The following is a 23,558-nucleotide window of genomic DNA, read 5'->3' as shown; positions in this document are numbered from 1 at the left end:
CTATGATCAGAATTAATGCTAGAGAATTACTCTATCAGCCATAAACTCCGGCGCTCCCATCCTCAACTCACAGAATTAATCTGATATGTTGACTTTTTTATATAAACACCGGTTGCGCCGCTGTTTTCATGTAGGTGTGTAGAGCTGCATTCACTGTTCTTCTTAAATACGCCGGTATTGCCGCAGTTCATATACTTTTCATGATAGCCAACATCTCGTGCAATGCAGCTCGCAGTCACTGGACGAACAAGTTCTTGCGCGCACCCGTTTTTAACTAGTCTTGATTGTCGTAGTCTGACATTAATGACAACTTAGATCCGATAGTGTGACATGATCATCATGTTCGTACAGTCTGACAAGTACAATCCTAAAGGACTTTTAAAAAATCGTACAGTGTGAGCCCGGCTTAAGGCAATGCATTCTGGTTAGAAACTTTGATTGGCGCTGTAGCCGCCTTACGATCACAAGTGCCATCAAAGTACCGCGAGAGCAAAACGAGACCAGCCGCTTAGGTCAGTTGCTGCAGTTGCTCAATCGGCGGCGAAAGCCTTGATGACAACACACTTTATTCTCATTGGTCAGATTCTGTGATGACAAGGACGACGTGTTAAATGTTTATCATAATTCAATTCCAATAGTGCTCACAAATCTGTGTTTTTATAACAATAAAAGCTTTTTTACTCTAGTCGCACTGTTATATTGAGTCACGTTTATCAAAAAACAATGATAAAAGTATATTTATCCCCCTACTTTATTGGTATATAAATAGTATATGTTTATGTTGAACTTTATTCAAGAACAAATGGCGTTGTATTAAGCAGTATAAAAAAAAAGTGTTTCTGTTGCTCATGAAAACATTTCTGAAACGTCTGTATTTGACAGATATTGCATTTAATTCATCTGTGATGATAGAGTATGCAAAAACAGCACGAACATCACTACCGGGAGCAGAAAGTGTCCGACTTGACGCCTCCGCATTCAATTCCGCCCCCGACTGCAAGCAGCAGATCTCGCCAGCCGGTGACAGGCTACTGTGGTTCATCTCGAACAAGCCTGTTGTTTTAGGTGAGGGTTTTTTAAATGTGGGAGGGGCTATTATGATTCAGGAGGAGTCAGTACTGGGGGAGGAGTTTACAATCTGGGTGTGGCCAAAAGAGTTTGGGAGGAGCCAATGTGATGAAGGTGTGTTCGACATGAAGCGGTGCTGCGCAGACTGATTGGTGAATGACATCAAAGTACCATGAGAGTGATTTGAAAGCATATGTAGCGGTCTGCTCTCTATAGCTCTCATGGTACTTTGATGTTGTACACCCACCTATCTGTTGAACACACTGAAGTCAGTACTGTGGGAGGAGTTTACAGTCTGGGTGTAGAACAATGGTTGGTATGGAGGTTTTTTAGGGGAGGGGCTAATGTGATTCAGGAGGAGCCAGTGCGATGGGAGGAGTTTGCATAGTAAAGTTTGCAGTCTCTTTCCCTTCACTGTTTAAAAATGGATGAACAAAGGTGGTAAACAAGTACATGTATCTGTCTGCTGTACAGGAGAAGCAAAAGAGTATGTGCACAACTAACACTATAGGTAACTAGATGAGATGAGTATGTGTTTGTATTTGTATGTAATAATGAACAGAGGTATTCGTCCTGCTGAGGTATTGTCAAAAAAGGTTTATTACTAATCAGTGCTTCACAAAAATCCTGTGATAATGTGTCTTTGAAGTGTGTTTGTGTTAAAAAAAAAAAAAAAAGGCACCAGCAATGGCTATAAGCGGTGTGGTATGTTTCCATTTACATACAATCGGCTCTCGTAATCGTATGATGTTTGCATGCACGTGTATGAGCGAATGTGTGTGTGTGTGTGCATGGCTCCAGTCCTCAAACCGCCACTTTTTCAAGTGACCGTATGGGTGGAGTTATTGCTTTCAGGCCATTGCCAGGGCAGCTGTTACCACGGCTAAGGGCGTGTCCAGCTGGCACTGCAGCGTGGGAGTGTTCTGCCAGGCGTGGCAGGAAGACAGGACAGGAGCGTGTGCGGGCGTGGCCTTTGTGGCCTCCTGCGTGACAGATGAGGTGGCTCACCGTGTCCAGCGGGGAGAGCGTGTGTGCGTGTGTGTGTGTTTGCGTCTGCTCCTCGAGCCGCTTCAGTGAATACCAGGTGAGAAAGATGAACAGGAAGCCCAGGAACTTCAAGCTCGCCGCCAGCCCAAAGTAAACAAAGCGGAGGGAAGTGACATCGTACTCCCAGCAGGACCCATGGAAACCACAATCCTGCTGCCACAGCATACAGGTGGTGTCAATCACAGCTCCAAAATAGATAGGAGTGGGGATGTAGGCTGAAGAGACAGAAAGAGAGAATGTATAAAAAAATTTTAAATATTCATGAATTTAGCAACTATTTGATTAACAGTGGGAACAGTGGTAGGGCTGGGAGAAAAAAATATTTTTAGATGTTTTTAACCTTTTAATAATATTTATGTCTTTTTTTATGTATACTATCATTCAAAGGTTTGAGATCAGTTAAGTTTTGTTTTTAAAGAAATCTTTTTTTTTTTTAAATAAAATAATTTTTTAAAGAAAAATGTATTCAGCAAGGACACGTTAAATTGATCAAGTGTTAGTTAGGGCATTTATGTTACAAAAGGTTTCCATTTCAAAGAGATGCTGTTCTTTTTAACATTCCATTCATTAAAAAAAAATTAATGGAAAAAATATATTATGGTTTCCACAAAAATATTAAGCAGAACAACTGTTTTCAACATTGTTGAAACATAATAACATTGTCAACATAATAATAATAATAATAATAATGTTTCCTGAGCACCAGATCACCATATTAGAATATTAGTAGTGCTGTCTAACGATTAATTGCGATTAATCGCATCCAAAATAAATGTTTTTGTTTACATAATATATGCATGTGTATATTTATTATGTATATAAATACACACACATGCATGTATATATTTCAGAAAAATATGTTATGTTTATGTATTAAATATTTATAAATTATAGACGTAAATATTTTCAAAATATATACTGTATGTGTGTGTATTTATATATACATAAATATACACAAAATACACACAAAAACTTTTATTTTGTATGTGATTAATCGTAATTAATCGTTTGACAGCACTAAATATTAATTATTTTAAAATGTAATATTTCAAAATATTACAAAGTTTTTCTGTATTTTTTTTATCATCAACCTTTTAATATATAAAAAATGCTAGTGATCTTTCACGAAACACTTTAAATGAAGGTGCATATGAATCATTAAATCAGAGTTTTGAATCACTGAACGAAGCAGCTTATATTTTATATTGCTTAATATTCGAGAATTCGAATAAGTCGAGAGCCAGAAAATTATAGTCTTCTGAGATGATCTTCGGGAAATGTAATGGCCAAATAAAAAGAGCATTAAAATCTTAATTCTATATTGACAGCAAAACAATCCTGGGCTGCGTTTCCCGAAACTTTCTCAACGCTACGTCGTTCTTAAGTTGTACCTTAAGCTGTACCTTATCGTTAATACGCGTTTCCTGAAACATTCTTAGTTAAGTATACCTTCCGTAAGTTGGTCTGGACCACTCTTAGCTATACCTCATCACTTTTGACAGTTCACATTTCTTTACATCTCATTCTATACGAATATAATAGTTGTGCAAAATCAAAAACGGTGAAAAATTGCAAATGCAAATTCAGCAGCTTTTAGATCTAGATAGTTGGTCTGATTTTGTCAGGACAAATTCAACTACTGGCGGCTCTCCTCTTTCACTCTTTTTCTCCGTAACAACCTAGTAGATGTTGATTATATGTTTGTCTTGTTGTATTTTTATTGAGTAGGTCATCCAATAACAGAAGCTAGTGATTTACACCAATATGTGATGCGGCTGCTGGGCGATCTACCCTGGTTGTGGAGAAAATGCAGACACTAAGGAAAACATATTATGATAATATTAATGAACCATTCAAAGGCTAGTGAAGGCATACTGTCAGTTAATGATATAAGCTACGTTTGGGCATGAGGTTGTGGGTTCGCATACTCAATTCAAAATGATATAAAATCTAATAAAATTATATAAAATTAAAATGTTTAATTTTTTTCTCTCTTCCGTTAAAAGCTGTTAAATTATTAAGCAGTGTCTCCTGAAGGCTTATTTTATTTTTTTTATTTTTTGTGGTGACCACTGGGAGGTGTTCTGGGAATATATTTTTTCTTTCTTGGTTTTCTTCCCTGACATGATGAATGTTGCAAAGTGAAAGTAAAAGTTTAACAGGAAAGAGTTAGAAGTCAACATTTCTTTTATAAAGAACACCGCTTTCTCACATAACGCAGTGAAAAAGCATGTGCATAAAATGAATAATCGATTCTCGAGCCATTGATATCAACCAATTCAGCACCACCGCCATGGACAGCACCTGGTAACGTCACACGTAAGAAGGTATATCTTAAGCAACCTCCTAAGGTATAGTGCGGGGAACACGACTAGAAATGGTACACCTTTAGTTAAGGCATACCTTTAGAGTCTTCGTAGCGCGCTAAGAGACAGCGTTATCGGGAAACGCAGCCCTGAACATATGATGAATATTCAATATTTGCCCAGCTTAATTGGACAGTCAAAAAAATTATGAATTCAATCAAATCTGTCCAATCCTACCAAGAGTCCTGAGGAGGACAAACTGCATTCCCAGAGCAAACGGCCTGTCCTCTTCCTCCACTGACCTGCTCAGAAAATAAAAGAGGAATGAGTAAAATAAAGAGATACAGATAGAAGATAGCTGAGTACATGGAGAGAGGCAGACCTGAGCGTAACGATGATGACGGATGGCTGACCGCAGGCGGTTATGAGAGTGACGATAAAGAGAAAGATGAGGAAGGTGATGAGTGTTCCACATGTGCGCTCACACTTTCCTGCCAGTGCGTAACCGTTCTCGTTTAGGTACGTCTTCACAATCACCACCTGCAGATCATGGTTTCCTCCCGACGGCGTGATCACCTGTCTGCTCTGAACGCATGCGCAGTCCGAATAGTTTCCGATCTGAGCGGGAGAAAACACGTTACCGTACACATGAAAAATGTCAACAATACTGACAGAGACCATTTTTTTTCTGGTGGTTAAATTTTTAAGCTACCATGAAAAATGTAGGCATCTTAAGCCAGTGGCTCTCAAAGTGGGGTGTGGGGTCCACGAATCATAGCCAGGGGGTCCAGAAATTATTTTAGGACCCTATGATTATCGCGAATGTGGAAAATGTGTGACTGAAATACAAAATTCAGTCATAAAAACTTTATAGTTGTATGAATTGAATTGATTAGACATTTGATTTTTGATTATTAAAAATTGTATTAAACCTTTATTGAATCAATTAAAATGGAAAACATGAAATTGAATTCGAAAAAAAATAATAATTTCAAAATGACATTTTTGTTAAACGCTTAATAAATTGTTGTTAAATTCTATAAGTTGTATGATTTCAATAAGACATGCTTTTTGATTACTACAGTTTAATTTAACCATTAAAACAAAGTCCAGAAAGATGAAAATGTAGGGAAAAAAAAAACAGAATCCAAAATCTAAGAGTACAAATTGTAGCAAGCATATGCTTAACCAGTATAAACAGTATTGCAAGAGAACATGCAATCAGTTGAGCATTACAGCAAATGAACCCCAACATGTTTTTGTCAAGCCCTGGATTCATTGTTGATCTACATATCAACTGACCACAGACTCCGTTTTAAAAACTCTTGATTAAAAATGACTCACTCCTGAGGTTTGGTTGGCGATGTTGCTGCAGCCAGCCAGACATGGGTTAAAGTACGTGATACCATCAGAGCCACAGACAGGCGCATACTCATGAATCCTGCAGCCACAGTTGACGTTACAACTTCCTGTCAGGTTTCGGTGAGACAGAGTCAGCGTCGGCCTGCAAAAAACAAATGGAACATCATTCAGTGCAGCTCATGTTTCCAGGTGATATTTATGTACGTGTCTACAGGTTTTTACTCCATTACCCGGTGGTGTAAGGGATATTGATTCCACCGAGGTTGATGCTCTCGCAGCCGACAATGAAGAGAGTGGAAAAGCAGAGCAAAGACACGCCACTGCAGATCATGGCCAGCTTTGCTGCTTCTCTTGCACCAAGCTTCAGTTTCTTAATGATGTACCCACCTAAAACTATACCGACGCCTGCACTGGGTACGATGATCAGACCTGCATCCACAAATTCACAGTTAATAAACACCCAAAGCAAGTACTATGATCAGATCAACACATGTTTGTGTCAGTGTGAGTCTGTGTTGTACCTGTGTATATACTGGCATTAGATGCTGGAACACCAAATTGAGATTCAATAAATTTGGGAATGAAAGTGATGAAGGCTGTGACGATGGCACATTCCGCAGTATACGACAAACTCACAAATAAGAACGTCACGTTACTCAATATACGCACTGCTGCTTTCGGCAAATCTGGAGAGAGGCAGAAACAGACAGAGAGAGAAATAAGACAGATTTATCATTTGATTTTAAATGTGTCATCCAAAATGTGTTCATACTAATAATCAGTGTTGTTACTGTTAAATAAAACTACTAAAAACTATATTCGCTAACTGAAATAAAGCGGAAATAAAATAAGTAATCTTGAGTACTGAAACTAATAAAACTGAAGTAAAAAAAAGTTACATATACACACACACACACACAGTACATATGTATGTATCTTTATTTGATCCTCTAATTCTAGCACTCTCTAATTCTATTTTTATCTATCTGTCTTTGAATCTATGTCTTCTTTGTATCTATCTAACCCTCTAACAATAGCTTTCTTTTTTTCTTATTCTACTTGTTTTCTTTCATTAAAACAAAAATTTGCTACGTGTACTGCGTTAGGCTAACCGAGACTTGTCATGGGACTTGCATATTGTTGCTCTTTTGTTGGTTTTGATTGCTTCTATTGTCCTCATTTGTAAATCGCGTTGGATAAAAGCGTCTGCTAAATGACTAAATGTAAATATATATATTTATATAACTAATGAAAAATATATATATTTTTTAGGGGTCATCGGATACCTATTTTCCACAAGTTGATATGATTATTTAGGGTCTCGATGAAAAGTCTATAACATACGTTAGTTAAAATTTCTCAATGATGATGTAAAACAACCCTTTTTACCCTGTCAAAATCAGCACTGTTTTCAGCAAAGTGTTTTAGTCCATGTTCCTTTAAATGCTAATGAGCTCTGCAGACTCCGCCCCTCTCTTCCATGCGGTGACGAGCCGTTCTCATGGGCCCTGTGCCAAATGGCACACTTGATGTACACTTTCGGTCTTGAGGACTTACAATGACTGCTGTGTACGCGTGTCCGTTAAGTCCACGAGACCGTAGCCCCCCAAGCCTGCGAGCTACGCAATGGACGTCTACCCGGAAGTCAAAGCGGCATTATGTCACAAATGTGCAGACTCAGAGGAAGACCGTGAGGGCTTAGGGTGCCATTTGGGACAGGGCCATAATACTGTTTACTTTAGCTGCGGAACTTGCTAATTAGCATGTTAATAGGAAAGGCGATTTGCAAAGATTAATAAAAGAACCTTATATGCACTTCTTCTGTAGGTGAGGCTGGATCACGAATGATTCGCGCCAACATAAATGCATTTAGGCAGATCGGAGGATGCATTCCCTTCAAAAACAAAAGTAATCCACTGTGTCTTCAGCGGCTCAGATGTCAGGAGTAAATGACGACTGCTACGTTCATTATTACATCCAACAACAGAACACCTCAGTCGCTTAGGAGCCATTCTTGTCTACATCTGCTCCAGCGTCGAAACAATGGCAGACTGATGACAGCTCACTCAGGGCGGGTCTAAGGTAAAATGCTAGTGTCAATCAACAAATTTTTGGGAGGGCCTGGGTCTGTGTGACATCACATAGACAGGCATCTGAGAATGGCTTGATATGAGAAAGGGGAAATTATTTTACGAGATTAAAAACAAACTACTGGGTGGCTCTTTATCATTATAGGGAGGTTGTGTACACACACTGCCAACAAACATTTCAGTTCTAACAACTTGAAAAAGTGCATGTCACATCCGATGATCGCTTTAATATATAATACAATATTTAAAAAATAAAATAAAATAGCCATGTCCAACTTGCTAGCCATTTCTGAAAAGCAAATCTTTGGAAATCCTAGCTGTCTCAAATATCTAGTGTGACACCATTATTTAAAGATGATCTGATCAGAATCAGATTTTAGATTTGACATTAGGCTTCACCTCTGATATTTTTGCCAAAACCCATGGAGGACGAGACAGCCTGGCTCTTTTCTTTCATCATTTCGTCATCGCTGGAGACATCACCTGTGGCCTTTTTTACACGTCTTTTACTTTTCTTGTGCCGTGGAGGAAGTTTTTTAGGAAAGGAAAACATGGGGAAGATCACCAACAACATTGCCACAGCACATAGGAGAAACCCACTCCACCTGAGAGAGAGAGAGAGACAGACACAGAGAGGGTTACAGTGCTGTTAGGTCTACTGCATGTTAATTAATAAACAGCAAATGAGAGACAAGATTTCCCTCACCAGTTTCCCACAAACCGTGGGTCATTCTGATCAATATTGACAATGGTACCGGGGTCGACATAGAAACCGATCAGAATTCCACCCAGCAGATACCCAGCGGCTGGTCCAAGAGCTCCCATTACATACATGATAGCTGAACATGCACAAAACAAGAACAACAGAATTTCTTTAGCTGTCATATGCTAGGTGATTACAGACTTTGCATGGCAGAATTCAGGTCACAGAGTTGTTTTTAGGAAGTACAAAAAATAAACTTGTTAATCATCAGGCTAAAAGGCACTGTTGTGGACAAAACCTAATCTCATATACACTTATATCAACAGACTGGTACAAACAGCTAATATTTGCAATTTTGAGATTATTAGCATGGACTTTTACCATGCCCACTTAGCTAATTAATAGAATGTCAGTTCCAAATGTTGATTTTGTTTAAAAATTTTAAATGTTTAAAGGTATGAAACCTGAAGAAAATCTTCTAAAATATTGTTCCAAGTAGGGGTGGGGGATATGGAAAAAATATCATATCACGATTTTTTAAATTTTTTTATATATATCACGATTCACGGTTTTATCATGATTCTTTGTCATATTGGTTTTACTATTTTGCAAGTTGTCTGGTGACCCATACTTGGAATTTGTGCTCTGCATTTAACCCATCCAAGTGTACACACAGTAGTGAACATACACCCGGAGCAGTGGGCAGCCAATGCTGCGGCACCCGGGGAGCAGTTGGGGGTTCAGTGCCTTGCTCAAGGGTCTCACCTCAGTCGTGGTACTGAGGGTGGAGAGAGTGTTGGTTATTCACTCCCCCACCTACAATCCCTGCCGGACCTGAGACTTTATTTTCAGGTACAATAGGTGTATTTAGCAGGAGCATTCAACAAATTGAATGAACAAATATAAAAAATAAACTATATAGACTGATTCCTAAAGCAACTGTATTAAAGTTTTTCAGTCAAGAGTAGCGAGTGATTTTTCTCTGTGCGTTTTGTTGTTATATTAACGTTAAAGGAATAGTTCACCCAAAAATAAAAGATGTTATCTTTCTGTCGATTCTGTCAGTTTCTTTCTTCTGCTGAACATAAATGCAATTTTGCAGAACATGGAAAACCAAACAGTTGCTGATCCACAGTGACTTCCATTTGATTTGTTTCCTACTATCAAATTCAATGTGGACCAGCAACTGTTTGGTTACCCACATTCTTCAAAATATCTTCTTTTGTGTTCAGCACAAGAAAGAAATTAATACAGGTTTGGGACAACGTGTGAGTGAGTAAATAATGACAGAAATTAAATTTTAGGGTGAACTATCCCTTTAATGACAGTCGACAGCATGTTTAGTTCTGTCCCTTTAAGACCTGCACGCATCTAATATAAAGGCACGTATCCATTTTTCTCTCAACTGTTTACTTTAATTTTAGACATAACCAACCAGTCTATATGCAAGCCTTGTGTGTTTTGACAGTATTAGCGCAAAAGATAACTTAGTTCAGTAATCAGGCACTGTTTTACAGGGTTTTAGTTGATGAAACATTTAACATTTAAATCTGACGGGTAGGATAAAATGTCAGGACACTGGCGAGGCTTATATGCAAATAATGTACTTTTGTGATCGCGAATAAATGCAGTGTCCAGTCAGAGTAACTCTACTACTGTATGTCGTGTTGTACAGTATATAGAGACAGAGGCGTAATTGATAGAATGTGCGCTGTAGCACGATACTACGATATTTCTTCAAAAGCAGATAAGAGAGATTTTTATCGTCCATGATCAAAAAACGTCATATCGCACACCCCTAGTTCCAAGCAAGTACAGAACCAGTAAGACTAACACACTGATCACTCCACATTAAATCAAATCGGATTATCTAGGGTTGTTACTGCATACTGTTGTGACTCTTAGTGTTGTTATTGTTGGCATAAAACTAAAACTATAAAAGATGGTTTTTCTCAATTGGAATAAAGCTGAAGTACAACCCAAATTCCGGAAATGTGGGGACGTTTTTTAAATTTGAATAAAATGAAAACTAAAAAGACTTTCAAATCACATGAGCCAATATTTTATTCACAATAGAACATAGATAACATAACAAATGTTTAAACTGAGAAATTGTAAAAAAAATTACACAAAATGAGCTCATTTCAAATTTAATGCCTGCTACAGGTCTCAAAATAGTTGGGACGGGGGCATGTTTACCATGGTGTAGCATCTCCTCTTCTTTTCAAAACAGGTTGAAGACGTCTGGGCATCAAGGTTATGAGTTTCTGGAGTTTTGGTGTTGGAATTTGGTCCCATTCTTGCCTGATATAGGTTTCCAGCTGCTGAAGAGTTTGTGGTCGTCTTTGAAGTATTTTTAATTTAATGATGCGCCAAATGTTCTCTATAGGTGAAAGATCTGGACTGCAGGCAGGCCAATTCAGCTCCCGGACTCTTCTACTATGAAGCCATGCTGTCGTAATAGCTGCAGTATGTGGTTTTGCATTGTCCTGCTAAAATCTGGAGGGGAGCATATGTTGCTCTAAAACCTTTATATAACTTTCAGCATTCATAGTGCCTTCCAAAACATGCAAGCTGCCCATACTGTATGCACTTATGCACCCCCATACCATCAGAGATGCTGGCTTTTGAACTGAACGCTGATAACACGCTGGAAGGTCTCCCTCCCCTTTAGACCGGAGGACACAGTGTCTGACCATAGAACACTTTTCCACATTGAAACAGTACATTTTAAAAGAGCCTTGGCCCAAAGGACATGACGGAGCTTCTGGACCATGTTCACATATGGCTTCCTTTTTGCATGATAGAGCTTTAGTTGGCATCTGCAGATGGCACGGAGGATTGTGTTTACCAACAGTGGTTTCTGAAAGTATTCCTGGACCCGTTTAGTAATGTCAATGACAGAATCATGCCGATGAGTGATGCAGTGTCGTCTGAGGGCACGAAGACCACGGGCATCCAACAAAGGTCTTCGGCCTTGTCCCTTACGCACAGATTTCTCCAGTTTCTCTGAAACATTTGATGATGTTATGCACTGTAGACGATGAGATTTGCAAAACCTTTGCAATTTGACGTTGAGGAACGTTTTTAAAGTATTCCACAATCTTTTTACGCTCCCTTTCACAGATTGGAGAGCCTCTGCCCGTCTTTACTTCTGAGAGACTGCCTCTCTAAGACATCCCTTTTATAGCTAATCATGTTACAGACCTGATGTCAATTAAAGCTGCAGTCCATAAGTTTTGCCTCTTTGTCGCCATCTCTGTTCGAAAACCTGGAATTGCAGCTGCTTGAGGAATTTTCTTGCTTGTGTGGGGTTGTGAGTTGGCACGGCTTCAGCACGGATGAATCTAATGTTTTGAGGTGAATGTGTAGCTGTCAGTCACGCACCGGTGTGGATGTTTACTGTACTTCGCAATCACAGATTCTAGCCTAGAATCGTATACTGCCATCTGAACAAGTAAATAACAAGTCTGCCACGTTTGTTCTGACCAACTGAGGAAAAAGCATTACCATAAATCTCGCCACCAGTGGTGATTTAATCTAAAGATCGGTTAGCTCATATCACATCAAACCATGCAAAGTATTATTATTGTTACACTTTGTAAAATTATTAAATGTTAACAACATCAGCATTACGTGACTATATGAGTATAGTGTGTATTAGCATGTAGATTTCAATTACTGTACAGTCTAATCTAATTGTCATGCCATTTGAATTTCATATTAATCAATTATTTTAACCAAAAAAAAAAAAAAACTATTTGCTCCTTTTTAACTGGTTTTCTTTAAAAAACAAATCTTGTATAATCCCAGGCTATCTGTAACCAGAAGCATTTAAAAATGGAATATAATTAAATTTCATTCACATGTGTTTCATAAACCTTTCTGGATTATAATACGCCATCAAAATGATACATTTAATTATTCTACCTGCTGTGAGAAAAGGCTAAACGATTTGCCACCTGCAGCTTCTGCACATGCGATAGCCTAGCAGCTGGGACAACTTCTTTATGTTTACAGACGTGATGTAATGATGCAGTGCCATGCTCGAATTTCCCACGAAAACCTACCCGTACCACTCAAATTAGAAAACATTATTATAAGCTAACCGTTGTGAATCGGGCTAAAGGCGATAGTTTTGAACACTGGCTGGTCATGTACTTGCTGAAATATTAATTTTGGATCATTTTTAACCAAAAAAAAAAGTTACAGACTGCAGCTTTAACTTAATTAGTTGCTAGATGTTCTCCCAACTGAATCTTTTCAAAATTTCTTGCTTTTTCAGCCATTTGTTGCCCCCATGCCAACTTTAAGACCTGTAGCAGGCCTATATTATTTATGTTCTCTGTGTTCTATTGTGGATAAAATATTGGCTCATGTGATTTTGAAAGTCTTTTAGTTTTCATTTTATTCAAATTTACAAAACGTCCCAACATTTCCGGAATTCGGATTGTAAAATAAAATACAAATATTAGATGAAAACCTAAAAAAAATAAAATAAAAAAATTTGGAATTTACATTTATTAATTTTACAGGCACTTTATCCAAAGTGAGAAATGTGGAATAAAACAAGCGATTCATCATAAAGAGGTAAATAACACAAGTGCACAAGCCTAAATTAAATCTGTTCATCATTTAAAGTGATAGTCTCTTCAGAACATTACATGCTAAATTCATATCAATTACTTTCATGATCTATTTATGAACTTTTTGAAGCGACAAAGTGGTGGTTGTGTAGATCTCATGTAAGAAAAACGTGGCCCCAAGTTACACACTTTACCTGATTTGACAGACTGACCCAGCCATTCAACAACACACATACCCCTTTTCCACTAAGGAAGTTCCAGTGCTGGGTCGGAGCCAGAGCCTAGTTTGATAAGTTTGTTTTGGCTTGTTCGGGATGGATCGGCGCTGCACGGACCGGCCGGTGGGTGGCATTTATGCTTTTGGATCGCTCTCGCGGTGCTTCAGTGTGTTGTGTGCCTATCAATCGATCAGTCTGCGTGGCGCCGATGCACCTCGAACAAGTCTTTTACGTTTGGCGCTGCCGCGCTTGTGACACGATACATTAAACATATTCAGTGACGTAAGACCTGGCTCTGTATTGGCTCTCTAGCCTGTGGAAAAGCAACTGGTTCTTAAAGGGCTCGCCAGTCGAACCAACTAATAACCGGCAATAGCACTGACTCTGAACTAGCATCTGGTTCCTGCTGGTGGAAAGGGGGTAACAGACAAACCCTCACTTCGACTCACCCAGGTACAGGGATGCGTTCTCCTTCTTCACATTGTCATCTAGGTAAGTTGGTCCAAGGGTGTATATGGGAGTCGATCCCATTCCCACGAGGATCTGAGCGCAGATGAACAGCACCACGTACAGTGCGTGCGCACTCTCCTCCCGGTCCCGCTGGCACCTGGACAGTGCTGGCCTCTCCTGCCCGCTGCCATTCCCACCTGCACAGAGCCCCTCTCCTCCTACTGCGCTTTTCAGCTCCTCCAGCTGATATGGCGGAGAGATGAAGTGAGGTAAGGAGAAGAGAGCGGCACCCACAGCAATGAACACACCCCCTACAGCCAACCACCGAGGCCTCTGGCCCCGCCCACCGAAGTAGCTGATGAACACCACAATGAGGAGACTACCGATGTCAAAACAGCTGACCAAAAGACCCGACTCTGAGCTTCGCAGACTGTACCGCTTTTCTGGAAAACACAGGATTCATTTAGTATAAAATTCATAAATATACTCCAACGTTGAAACAGAATATGTTTTGAGTTGAGATATTATTTATAGAGGAGGGGGATGAGACTGAGATGAGATTGAGAAGAGATTAAGATGAGATGAGGCTGAGAAATTATAGATTGAAATGTGATGAAACGAGAGATGCTAAGAGGAGAGCAGATTTAAATTAGAAATTTGAGATTGGGGTGAGATGAAAGGAGACTAAATGAGACAAGATTGAAATGCTATTAAGAGGAAGAGAGATTTGGATGAGATCAGATGAAACAACATGAAAAATAAAGAGATGAGACTGAAAGGTTATTAAGAGAAGATGAGACTGAGATGAGATTTAAAAAATTGGAATTTGTGATGAGATAAAGATTGTAAGGCGGTTGGGATGAGATAACATGAAACTGTGGATGAAGAGATGAGACTGAAATGTTACTGATAGAAGGCAAAATTGGTATGACATGGAGATCAAGAGGAGGAAACATGAAAAGAAGTTAAGAGATTATATTCAGAGTAGATGATATCCAGGTTTGGGAAGTACATGCAACCTAGTTACGCATTTAAAATACAAAATATGAGTGACTGTATTTCATTGGTTACATTTTAAATGGGTGGTAATCAAATTACCAATTAAGTAAAACAATCCAAAAAGTACTTTAGATTACCAAACTTTAAATTTTAATGTCATTTATTTTGTTAAAACGTTAATGTAAACTGTAACAGGCAATTAGTATCTACAGCAATTGATTTTCTGACAAATCCTAAGCTACAGTTCTGCTCATTAGTTTTATACTCCTAGCAGAATATGCAAAATTGTAAGAATTTTAACAAAATGATGTGTAAATTTTTCTTATTTCTTATTTTGTTTTGCTGCCCTTCAAAAACTAATACTTCCATGTTTCCTAAAGGACAAAATAAGTAACCTGTTCATCAGATTCAAAACGTTTATATGCCCTGGCATTGTGTTGCCTTCTTGAGTTTCTTTATATATACATTTTTATTTATTTTGAAGATTGCATGCATTTTTTTTTAATATGCAGAGGAAAACCAAATGCTGTTTGGTGGATGTCATTTTTCTCGAGGAACTTTTGCGTTACAAACCTAATTAGTATCTGAAGTATTTATATTGAGCTACAAAACTTGTTTAATGTAAATAAATGTGTCACAAATGACTATGTACTTTGTAATCTGTAGTAAAATACATTTTAACTGTCTTGACCTTGATTATATTTGTATAGCGCTTTTTATGATACAAATCGTTGCAAAGCAGCTCTACAGGAAATTAAGTTTCCACAATATATTTATATATTGCAGATTCAGAACCTTAATATATTTAATTGATGGCCAAATTTGGTAATTCTGTATGTTGTCTGAGCATTGGATTGATATCTATATGAGACTAAGACATTTTGAAAAGATGAGATGGCGAAATTAAGAGATTCGGATAGATGGATGGTGAATGGGGCGAGATGCGACATGAGACTTTAAGTGAAGAGTTGAGCTCGAAATCTCAGATCTGCCAGTGGTCAGGTATATTACCTATGGTGGTGATGACACTGCTGAGATAGCCGGACACCATCAGAGACTGGATGAAGGTGAGGTAACACATGCAGAACAGAAAGCAGCGCGAGTCCGACAGGATCCTGTCCACATAGCGCCTCACGGGGAGCCGCGGCAGGCGGAGCGTCAAGAGCGCCGCAGCGCCGCGTCCCTCCGGCTCACGACGCTCTGTCCTGACGGGGGAGCTGTGCGGGGCAGAGAGCAGAGTCTGATCCGCGTCCTGCTCCGGAGCCTGACCACCGCTGAGCGCGGGGAGGCTCTTAGATTTCAATCCCTGAGTAGACTCCTCACACAAGTACGGGAACGGTTTCACGGGTGCGAGGCCCCCTCCCCCCGCCTCCCCACCGGCACCGGATGCCATCCTCAGCGCGACTAGCACACAGACGCAGTACACATATATATAAACACCCTCTTTGTTTCTTTACAGCACCATTTTCATTTCAATTCGACACAAATTCACCAAACACACTCAATCGACGGTCGACCTGCAGCCGGCGGCTCACGCGCCTCTGCGCGGATACTGCAGCGCGCGCTCTCGGCCGCATCACACACGCGCATTCTGCCCCGTTATCTGCGCTAGATTAATAACCACGATTAATTCCATCGGCGCCGTTAAACGGTATTCTGTCGCCTCCCTCTGCAAGCGGTTCCGACAAACGATCTTCGCCGTGTGATCAAAATATCCTTGTCCTTGGACGGAGGGGTAACACGGACTGTCCGTTATTCACGGTACCGCTGTCAGCTGTATCGCGTCTGTACCGCAGCGGGTGCACGTTAACTTCCGGTTCACGATTCCTGTCAAAAATATGGGGCTCCACCACCTCAGTCTGTATTTTAACTCCTTCGTGCAGTACGTGCAAATACTATTTTCCTCTAAACCCAAGGACAATTTTAAACCTTTTTTAAAGATGAATTTAATTCAAATGAAAGCTTATAATACACAATCATTAACGCTTTTAGGCTGAAACAATGCCCTCTACTGACAAATAAAAAATAAGGCAACTTTTAGAAAACAACAATCCTACAAACTACCATCATTTTTTTAAAAAGATATTTGCACATTTTTGATTAACAGTGATTTAGCATAACATAATTAATCAATGAAATTCTTCAAACAACAAAATTCGCAGGAAATTTTTATCTCATTAAATAATTACAGCTATAGAAATAATGATTCCAGTTACATCATTGGCCTCATAAAAGTTGCTTTATTTTACTTTTCTTTACATGTTATTGTACACAGTCTGTCATGGAATAAATTATTTTTTTGCTTTTGTTTTCATGTGATGCTACATTCATCAGATGGCAATATATGTCCAAAACAACAAAATTTCACCGGATTACAAGCGTCGTTACCTTTTACATGTTTTCCCATTTTATGAATTGTTTTGTGTTGCATGATTTATACTGTATAAATGTGGTAATTTATAAGGCACTTACAAAAATATGTCTGCTAAATAAATGTAAATGTTAATAGCCTCCTATCAGAGCAGGTTTTCACATGTCGACTTTTGAAAGTGTCCCCTTAAATCTGTTGGGGAATAACAGTTAAAACCCATGGACCAGATATGATGAACAAAGACCAGGAGTCAGGGATGCGATTAATTAAAGAAAAAATTACTGAAGAAATAGTTTGCAGTTTCTGGCAGAAGTCAGCTTTAACACTCGCGATGGAGTTCGTAGGCCGACCTGCTTTACAATTCAAAAACACCAGCAATTATACCCTAACAGAGGTTGCTAATTGCGTCAACTCACAGGTCATCAAAATTCTGATTGGTTCTAAAACCTAGATAAACTTATTTTCCACATATGGATGCAAGCTTGAAGCATATCTTCTGATGACTATTTTAGTGACAAGTGATCAGAGGTCTGACACAATACGTCTCTCCAAAGACGTATATCTGATACGCTGGACTTCAGCAGCGGAACGTTTGTCCTGGACTGTCTGAGCTTCTCCCTGTAAAGACAGATACTAACACATATGCAGAGAAACACTTATCTTACTTCAATGTTGCTTCAGCCCTAAACCTTACCGAGCATGGTTACACACACAATGAGAGCAGCTTCTTAGAGAGTAAAAAGGCAGACTAAAGCCATAATCAACTTATTCTCTAACATGCATAAATGTAACTTTGATTAATAATTATTCAAGAAATATTATAATTAATATTATTATGAAGGCCATTGTAGATCTGCCATCCACTCCAAGTCCATCTCACTTCACTGGGAACCTTTTATTAGTCACTGTGGGTGATGAGTGTGCTGGACAAAATAGTCACAAATTGCTCTTCCACTTCTTTTCATTTGAACCTTCATCTGCAAGGAAACAAAAATTTACGTTAACGCAGTCAAGCAATAGAGCACAGGTGCACACGCAGACATACACACACACACACACACACACATACCCAGGCAGATCTGTCCTTCCTTGTGGAGTTTCTTTAAATGGTGCAGCAAGTTAAACTCTGCTGCTCTGTGCAGGTGTTCAGGGGTCTCCTGGCATACAGACAATATAAAAAAAGCACATGAAAATCATGTAATGTACACAGTTTAGAAAATAATAATGTAACATTTCTAGTAATGTACTCTCATTTATGACAAGTATGTTTCTCAGTTTTACCTCCCTGTAATTTGGCTCTGAATCTCAGGTGAAAATGGCCATAAATACAAAATAGTGGATTACTCCGTAAATATTAATCCATGACATTTAATATGTTGGCTTTCATCACTACATATGTCTGTCTCTCATCAGAATTTTTTTTAGCAAAATCAAAAATTTAAGTCTGGGAATTTTGTTTTGAAATTTGGTTGATTTGACACAGAATGACCCAAAAGCTTTTGAATTCAGTCTAATTAAAGAGCCAAGATCATTTAGAAAAAAGCTGAACCTTGTACACCACTTTAACCAGTTCGCTGGAGGTGAACGCATTTCCGCTGTTCTTCTGCAGAACGTTTAGGATCTGCTGTTCTCTTGCGTTGCGGTGAGTTATGTACTCACAGATCTTAGAACATGCGTCTTGGACCACTGGCCCATGACCTGACAGACAAATACACAAAAGCATTTCTTCGTGTCACCGAAAGTTTGATGTAGAAAGCACTCTGAAAAGAAAATGATCATCACACATGCATTCACCTGGATATATGAGGTCCGCCTTCATGCTGAGGAGCTTCTGCAGCGACTTCATGTAATCATGGAGGTCCTCAAATACGGCCGTTCCCTCTCCCAGAATACAGTCACCTGAAAACATAGCTTGCTCCTCCTCCAGCAATAATGCCATGTGATCATCTGTGTGTCCGGGAGTAAACAGCACCCTAGTGCACATACGATACAGAAAAAAAGCTTATTCAAAAGAAACAACTACTGTTTTTGCATTTATAATTCGCCCAATGCATTTACGTACAGACTTTCAAGACTCGGAATGTGTGTGAATAAAAATTCTATTTTATTCTACATTACCATTCAAAAGTCTGGGATTAGTATTTTCTTTTTTTAAATAATTGTATTCTGCAAGAATGATTTAAATTGATCAGAAGTCACAGTAAAGACTTTAATTGTCACAACAGATTTCAATTTCAAGTAAAAACTTTCTATTCATAAAAATCCTTAAAAATCTAAAATGGTTTCTACAAAAATATTAAGCAGCACAACAGTTTTCAGCACTGAAAATAATGAGAAATGTTCCTTGAGCTCCAAATCAGCATGTTAGCATGATTTCTGAAGGATCATGGAGTAAAATTCAGCTTTGCTATCACTGTTTTTCTTTTAAAATACATTAAAACAGAAAATAGTTATTTAAATATTTCACAATTTTACAAATTCAAACTTGGTGAGCATATATATATTTTTAAAATCTTACCAACCCCAAACTTTTGAGCGGTGGTTTATAAAACCGTTCAAAAGTTTACTTACATTTTTTATTTGTAAGCATATCATCTACAGAATTATATATCAGTAGCGTAGCAGGAAACGGGACTCTGGGTGTGCATCAGAAAAAGTGGGTGTGCCACATTTATTGCCAGATTAATGTGCAAAATAATCAGACTCTGCGTAACGTTACAGAACAGACTGGGCTGATATAACTCAGGCTCGCTACGTACCCCTCCAGATTCTTCTTGTGCTCCTCCATCATCCACAGGACAGGATACTTATTTTGTGATTGCACACAATCGAAAAAAAAATCTAAACATTAAATTAGTTGCATATTACAATGACCAGAGATAGTTCTGGTTGTATTTTTCTTGCGCACCCCTACAACTCCCCTCTCACTGACAGAATTTCATGTGAAATGTTCTCTCCATATTACCATCATTTTAGATTCTGATTTGTAAAAGCATTCACGTCCTCGTCCTTTTTATGAGCCATTTTCTGAAGCTTTCTCGCTCCTCGAGACAGCCACCGACAATCACATATAACAGCTCTTTAACTGCGCTATAGTTTCTAGTCAAACGCGCTCAAACCACTAGCCTAATCATTAATTACACACACGTCATAAACTCCTTTTAGTCAAGTACCATTTGTTACAATATATTTTAATAAGACTGAATTTGTATTTAACCTGATGATCACAGGTTTAATAAAAAATACATTTTAAGTTTCTAATTATAACTCCGCCACGGTTATTCAAACAACAAACAAATTATACAGCAAGCAAGAACATTTACATTATCAATTAATAATCAGAGTCTAGCGTGAGTGTAAGCACTTTAAAAAAGCAATGTAAAAACACTTTCTTGTTTTTGAATTCACCAGAGTGCAGAATTCAGTCAGTGAGCGCACGCTATGACCAACATACCAACGTTCCAGCAATGAGATGACTCTAATGAACGCCTCTGACTTGCCAAAATCAACAGAATCATGTGATAGGTTATAATGCGAAACGCTGTAAGAACTCTTCAAAAGAAATGCACAGATCTAAATTTAATGCTGCAATAGACTTGACTTTTTATTTAATTTTCACTTTATTCGTGACACACACTCCGCAAATTTGTAAGTTTACATTCAACTTGCTGAATCTGCAAGATATTAAAAATAGCCGGGAAAATAAAAACATATTTTAAATTGCATGTTGTATTTAGTACTGGCCAGAATAAGCTTTTTCACATAGGCCTTTACACACAAATTAAGCAGTTTACATAGCTATGCACTGTATTTAACGAAAATAAAGGCAATTATCCTGCAAACATGTCGTCGTATGTAATATAAGTTTTGAGGATTTATTAATAATAATAATAATAATTCATTACATTTATATAGCGCTTTTCTGCTTTTCTAAGCGCTCTACATTGTGAGGGGTGGTGTCTCCTCGTCCACCACCAGTGTGCAGCATCCACCTGGATGATGCGACGGCAGCCATAGTGCGCCAGAACACCCACCACACACCAGCTTACTGGTGGAGAGGAGACAGAGTGATGAAGCCAATCAGTGTATGGGGATGATTAGGAGGCCATGATGGTCAGAGACCAATGGGGAAATTTGGCCAGGATGCCAAGGTCACACCTCTACTCTTTTCGAAAGACATCCTGGGATTTTTAATGACCACAGAGAGTCAGGACCTCGGTTTAACGTCTCATCCGAAAGACGGTGCTTTTTTTGACAGTATAGTGTCCCCGTCACTATACTGGGGCGTTAGGACCCACACAGACCGCAGGGTGAGCACCCCCTGCTGGCCTCACTAACACCTCTTCCAACAGCAACCTAGTTTTCCCAGGAGGTCTCCCATCCAGATACTGACCAGGCTCAACCCTGCTTAGCTTCAGTGGGCAACCGGTCTTGGGCTGCAGGGTGATATGGCTGTGATGGCATTTATGGGATTGGGATTTATTAGCCTATCTGCAAGTACTTGTTCATGTATGTGAAGTAAAAAAGCTAGTATTTTGTAAACAATCAAACAAGAAAGAAAGAAAAAGAAAAGAAAAAAATAAAGAGAGAATTTGCCATTGTTCCACACTGCTGCTGTTTCGGGCATTGCCACAGCTGCCTCTTTTAGATGAATATGCACGGTATGTCAGTGTGCGCACATCAGTTTGATTATAAGCCTAGATCACACTTACTGCATGACATGGAGGCGCCCGTGCGATCCCTTGCATTTTTTTTCCTGCAAATAACTTTTTTCTGATTTATGTACACTCCCGATAACACCAAAAGGTTGTGCTTTTGTAAAATAGAGAAAATAAACAAAAAGCGATTTCTTCCTTCTCATGCGGTCTCCGTGAAATGGAGCACGTCACAGCAATGAACCGAATACCTGCCTCACAAAGAAATCAATAGAAAACTTGAAATGTCTATTAAACGAACCAATTAAAAAAATATTAAAAAAATTCTAATTACATAGCTGGAATGAAAAGGTGCATTTCTCTATTCAAGACACGTTTCATGTGTAGATGACAGCGTCGGCATTCGGCAACTTCACCTTTTCAGTCGACACTGACTGAGAAGAAAGCACTAGTTTATTAACAAATAATTAAAATGTTTTCCCTGGCACACCCGTGGCTACGCCCCTGTGCGTGTGTGTATTTACCGTAATGTTGCCCCTTCAGTCTTTATCACATCACCATCACGAAGATACGAATATTTCTTCTTCTGGTCTCCAATCACTTCTTCCTGTGGAGGACACCGAGGGAGTTTACTGACCCTCAGCTCTGAATCTGCAACACATAGCTACATTAGTGAGGGCTTCTTATATACACCATGGTTTTCGTATAATGATATTTACATTATTAGGTAAAGGCACAAATTCACATATTTGGGGCACAAATGTCAAAACCTGTACACAACATGCATATTATTGACCTGTGTGAAAGTTTGAGAGTATATCCTGCACTCCTCCAGTGTGGTCGTGATGCCAGTGCGTGACCATAATGTGCTGTATGGACGTGTCGTGCTGCTTCAGAGCCTCGCGCAGATTGACAATATACTCCGGTACCGCGCGCTCGCCTGCATCAATTAACACTCGCCTGACAGACACACACAGACACACGTTACGTTCAATAAATAGGTTGTAAGTGGCAAATAGCTTAAACAAGCACATTTATCTTGTGTACCTTCTGCCTGTCCCGACCAGGTACGTGTTGGTGCCCTGCAGTGTCATGGGCCCCGGGTTACAGCCCAAAACACGCACCACTCTCGATGACAGCTGCTCAATGCGAGGAATCACCGCGGACATTTTCACCAGGACCACACAGACAACGCCACGAACTTTAAATGACTCTGAAAACACTCCTGCTACAGAGAAGACTGGAGCATGTCAGGCAGACACTTCCTGTTCAAAAGTCAGTTTACAACGCTCAATGTTCTTCTGACGCTCAATGTTCTTCTTCTTTCGGAGTTTTATGGCGGTTGGCAAACCAGCTAAATGGTGCATTTACCGCCACCAACTGGACAGGAGTGTGAAGCGTTAACCGAGTGAAGCAAAAGTCAACCGACGCTCAATGTTGGTATGTTTCTTTTGCTTTTATAATTTAGCCTATATATTATAATCACGTTAATGGCTTTATATTTAAACGCTTAAAAACACTACAAGGACATAATATAGTCTTTGTGTTCTGCTAATGAAGATATCTAATTATTACATGATATCATAATGCAGCAACTTGCAGAAATTCTCAAATATAGATTTGTTCCTGTCATGAACAGATAAAAATGGTTTGTGCCTTTCTACAAAAAAAAAAAAAAAAAAAAAAAAAACAGTCTGTGGTTA

General features: G+C 39.0%; 2 protein-coding genes across 3 annotated transcripts; both read right to left on the bottom strand.

The window, feature by feature from the left end:
- Window positions 1-1,200: 1,200 nt before the first annotated feature.
- Window positions 1,201-16,623, bottom strand: LOC306881154 (solute carrier organic anion transporter family member 5A1-like). Its single transcript, XM_079435079.1, has 10 exons — window positions 15,841-16,623; window positions 13,830-14,273; window positions 8,580-8,712; window positions 8,273-8,478; window positions 6,305-6,469; window positions 6,014-6,212; window positions 5,766-5,925; window positions 4,804-5,039; window positions 4,659-4,723; window positions 1,201-2,330 (listed from the first exon to the last, which is right to left on the bottom strand). Exons 1-10 carry the CDS (start codon window positions 16,220-16,222, stop codon window positions 1,873-1,875), a joined length of 2,448 nt encoding a protein of 815 aa, XP_079291205.1. The 5' UTR covers window positions 16,223-16,623; the 3' UTR covers window positions 1,201-1,872.
- Window positions 16,624-16,755: 132 nt separating this feature from the next.
- Window positions 16,756-23,195, bottom strand: LOC306881163 (endoribonuclease LACTB2-like). 2 transcript variants are annotated; one of them, XM_079435090.1, is made up of 8 exons: window positions 22,903-23,195; window positions 22,652-22,815; window positions 22,380-22,506; window positions 22,272-22,289; window positions 18,995-19,173; window positions 18,750-18,898; window positions 18,270-18,357; window positions 16,756-18,177 (listed from the first exon to the last, which is right to left on the bottom strand). In XM_079435090.1, exons 1-8 carry the CDS (start codon window positions 23,022-23,024, stop codon window positions 18,137-18,139), a joined length of 888 nt encoding a protein of 295 aa, XP_079291216.1. In that variant the 5' UTR covers window positions 23,025-23,195; the 3' UTR covers window positions 16,756-18,136. The 2 variants fall into 2 exon arrangements, with proteins under 2 accessions (XP_079291216.1, XP_079291217.1); XM_079435091.1 differs by lacking the exon at window positions 22,272-22,289.
- Window positions 23,196-23,558: the final 363 nt, after the last annotated feature.

This window comes from Barbus barbus, assembly GCF_936440315.1.
Source record: "Barbus barbus genome assembly, chromosome: 15".
Classification (NCBI taxonomy): domain Eukaryota; kingdom Metazoa; phylum Chordata; class Actinopteri; order Cypriniformes; family Cyprinidae; genus Barbus; species Barbus barbus.
The sequence above is the reverse complement of the archived record's forward strand: the minus strand, read 5'-3'. Positions and strand labels throughout refer to the sequence as shown.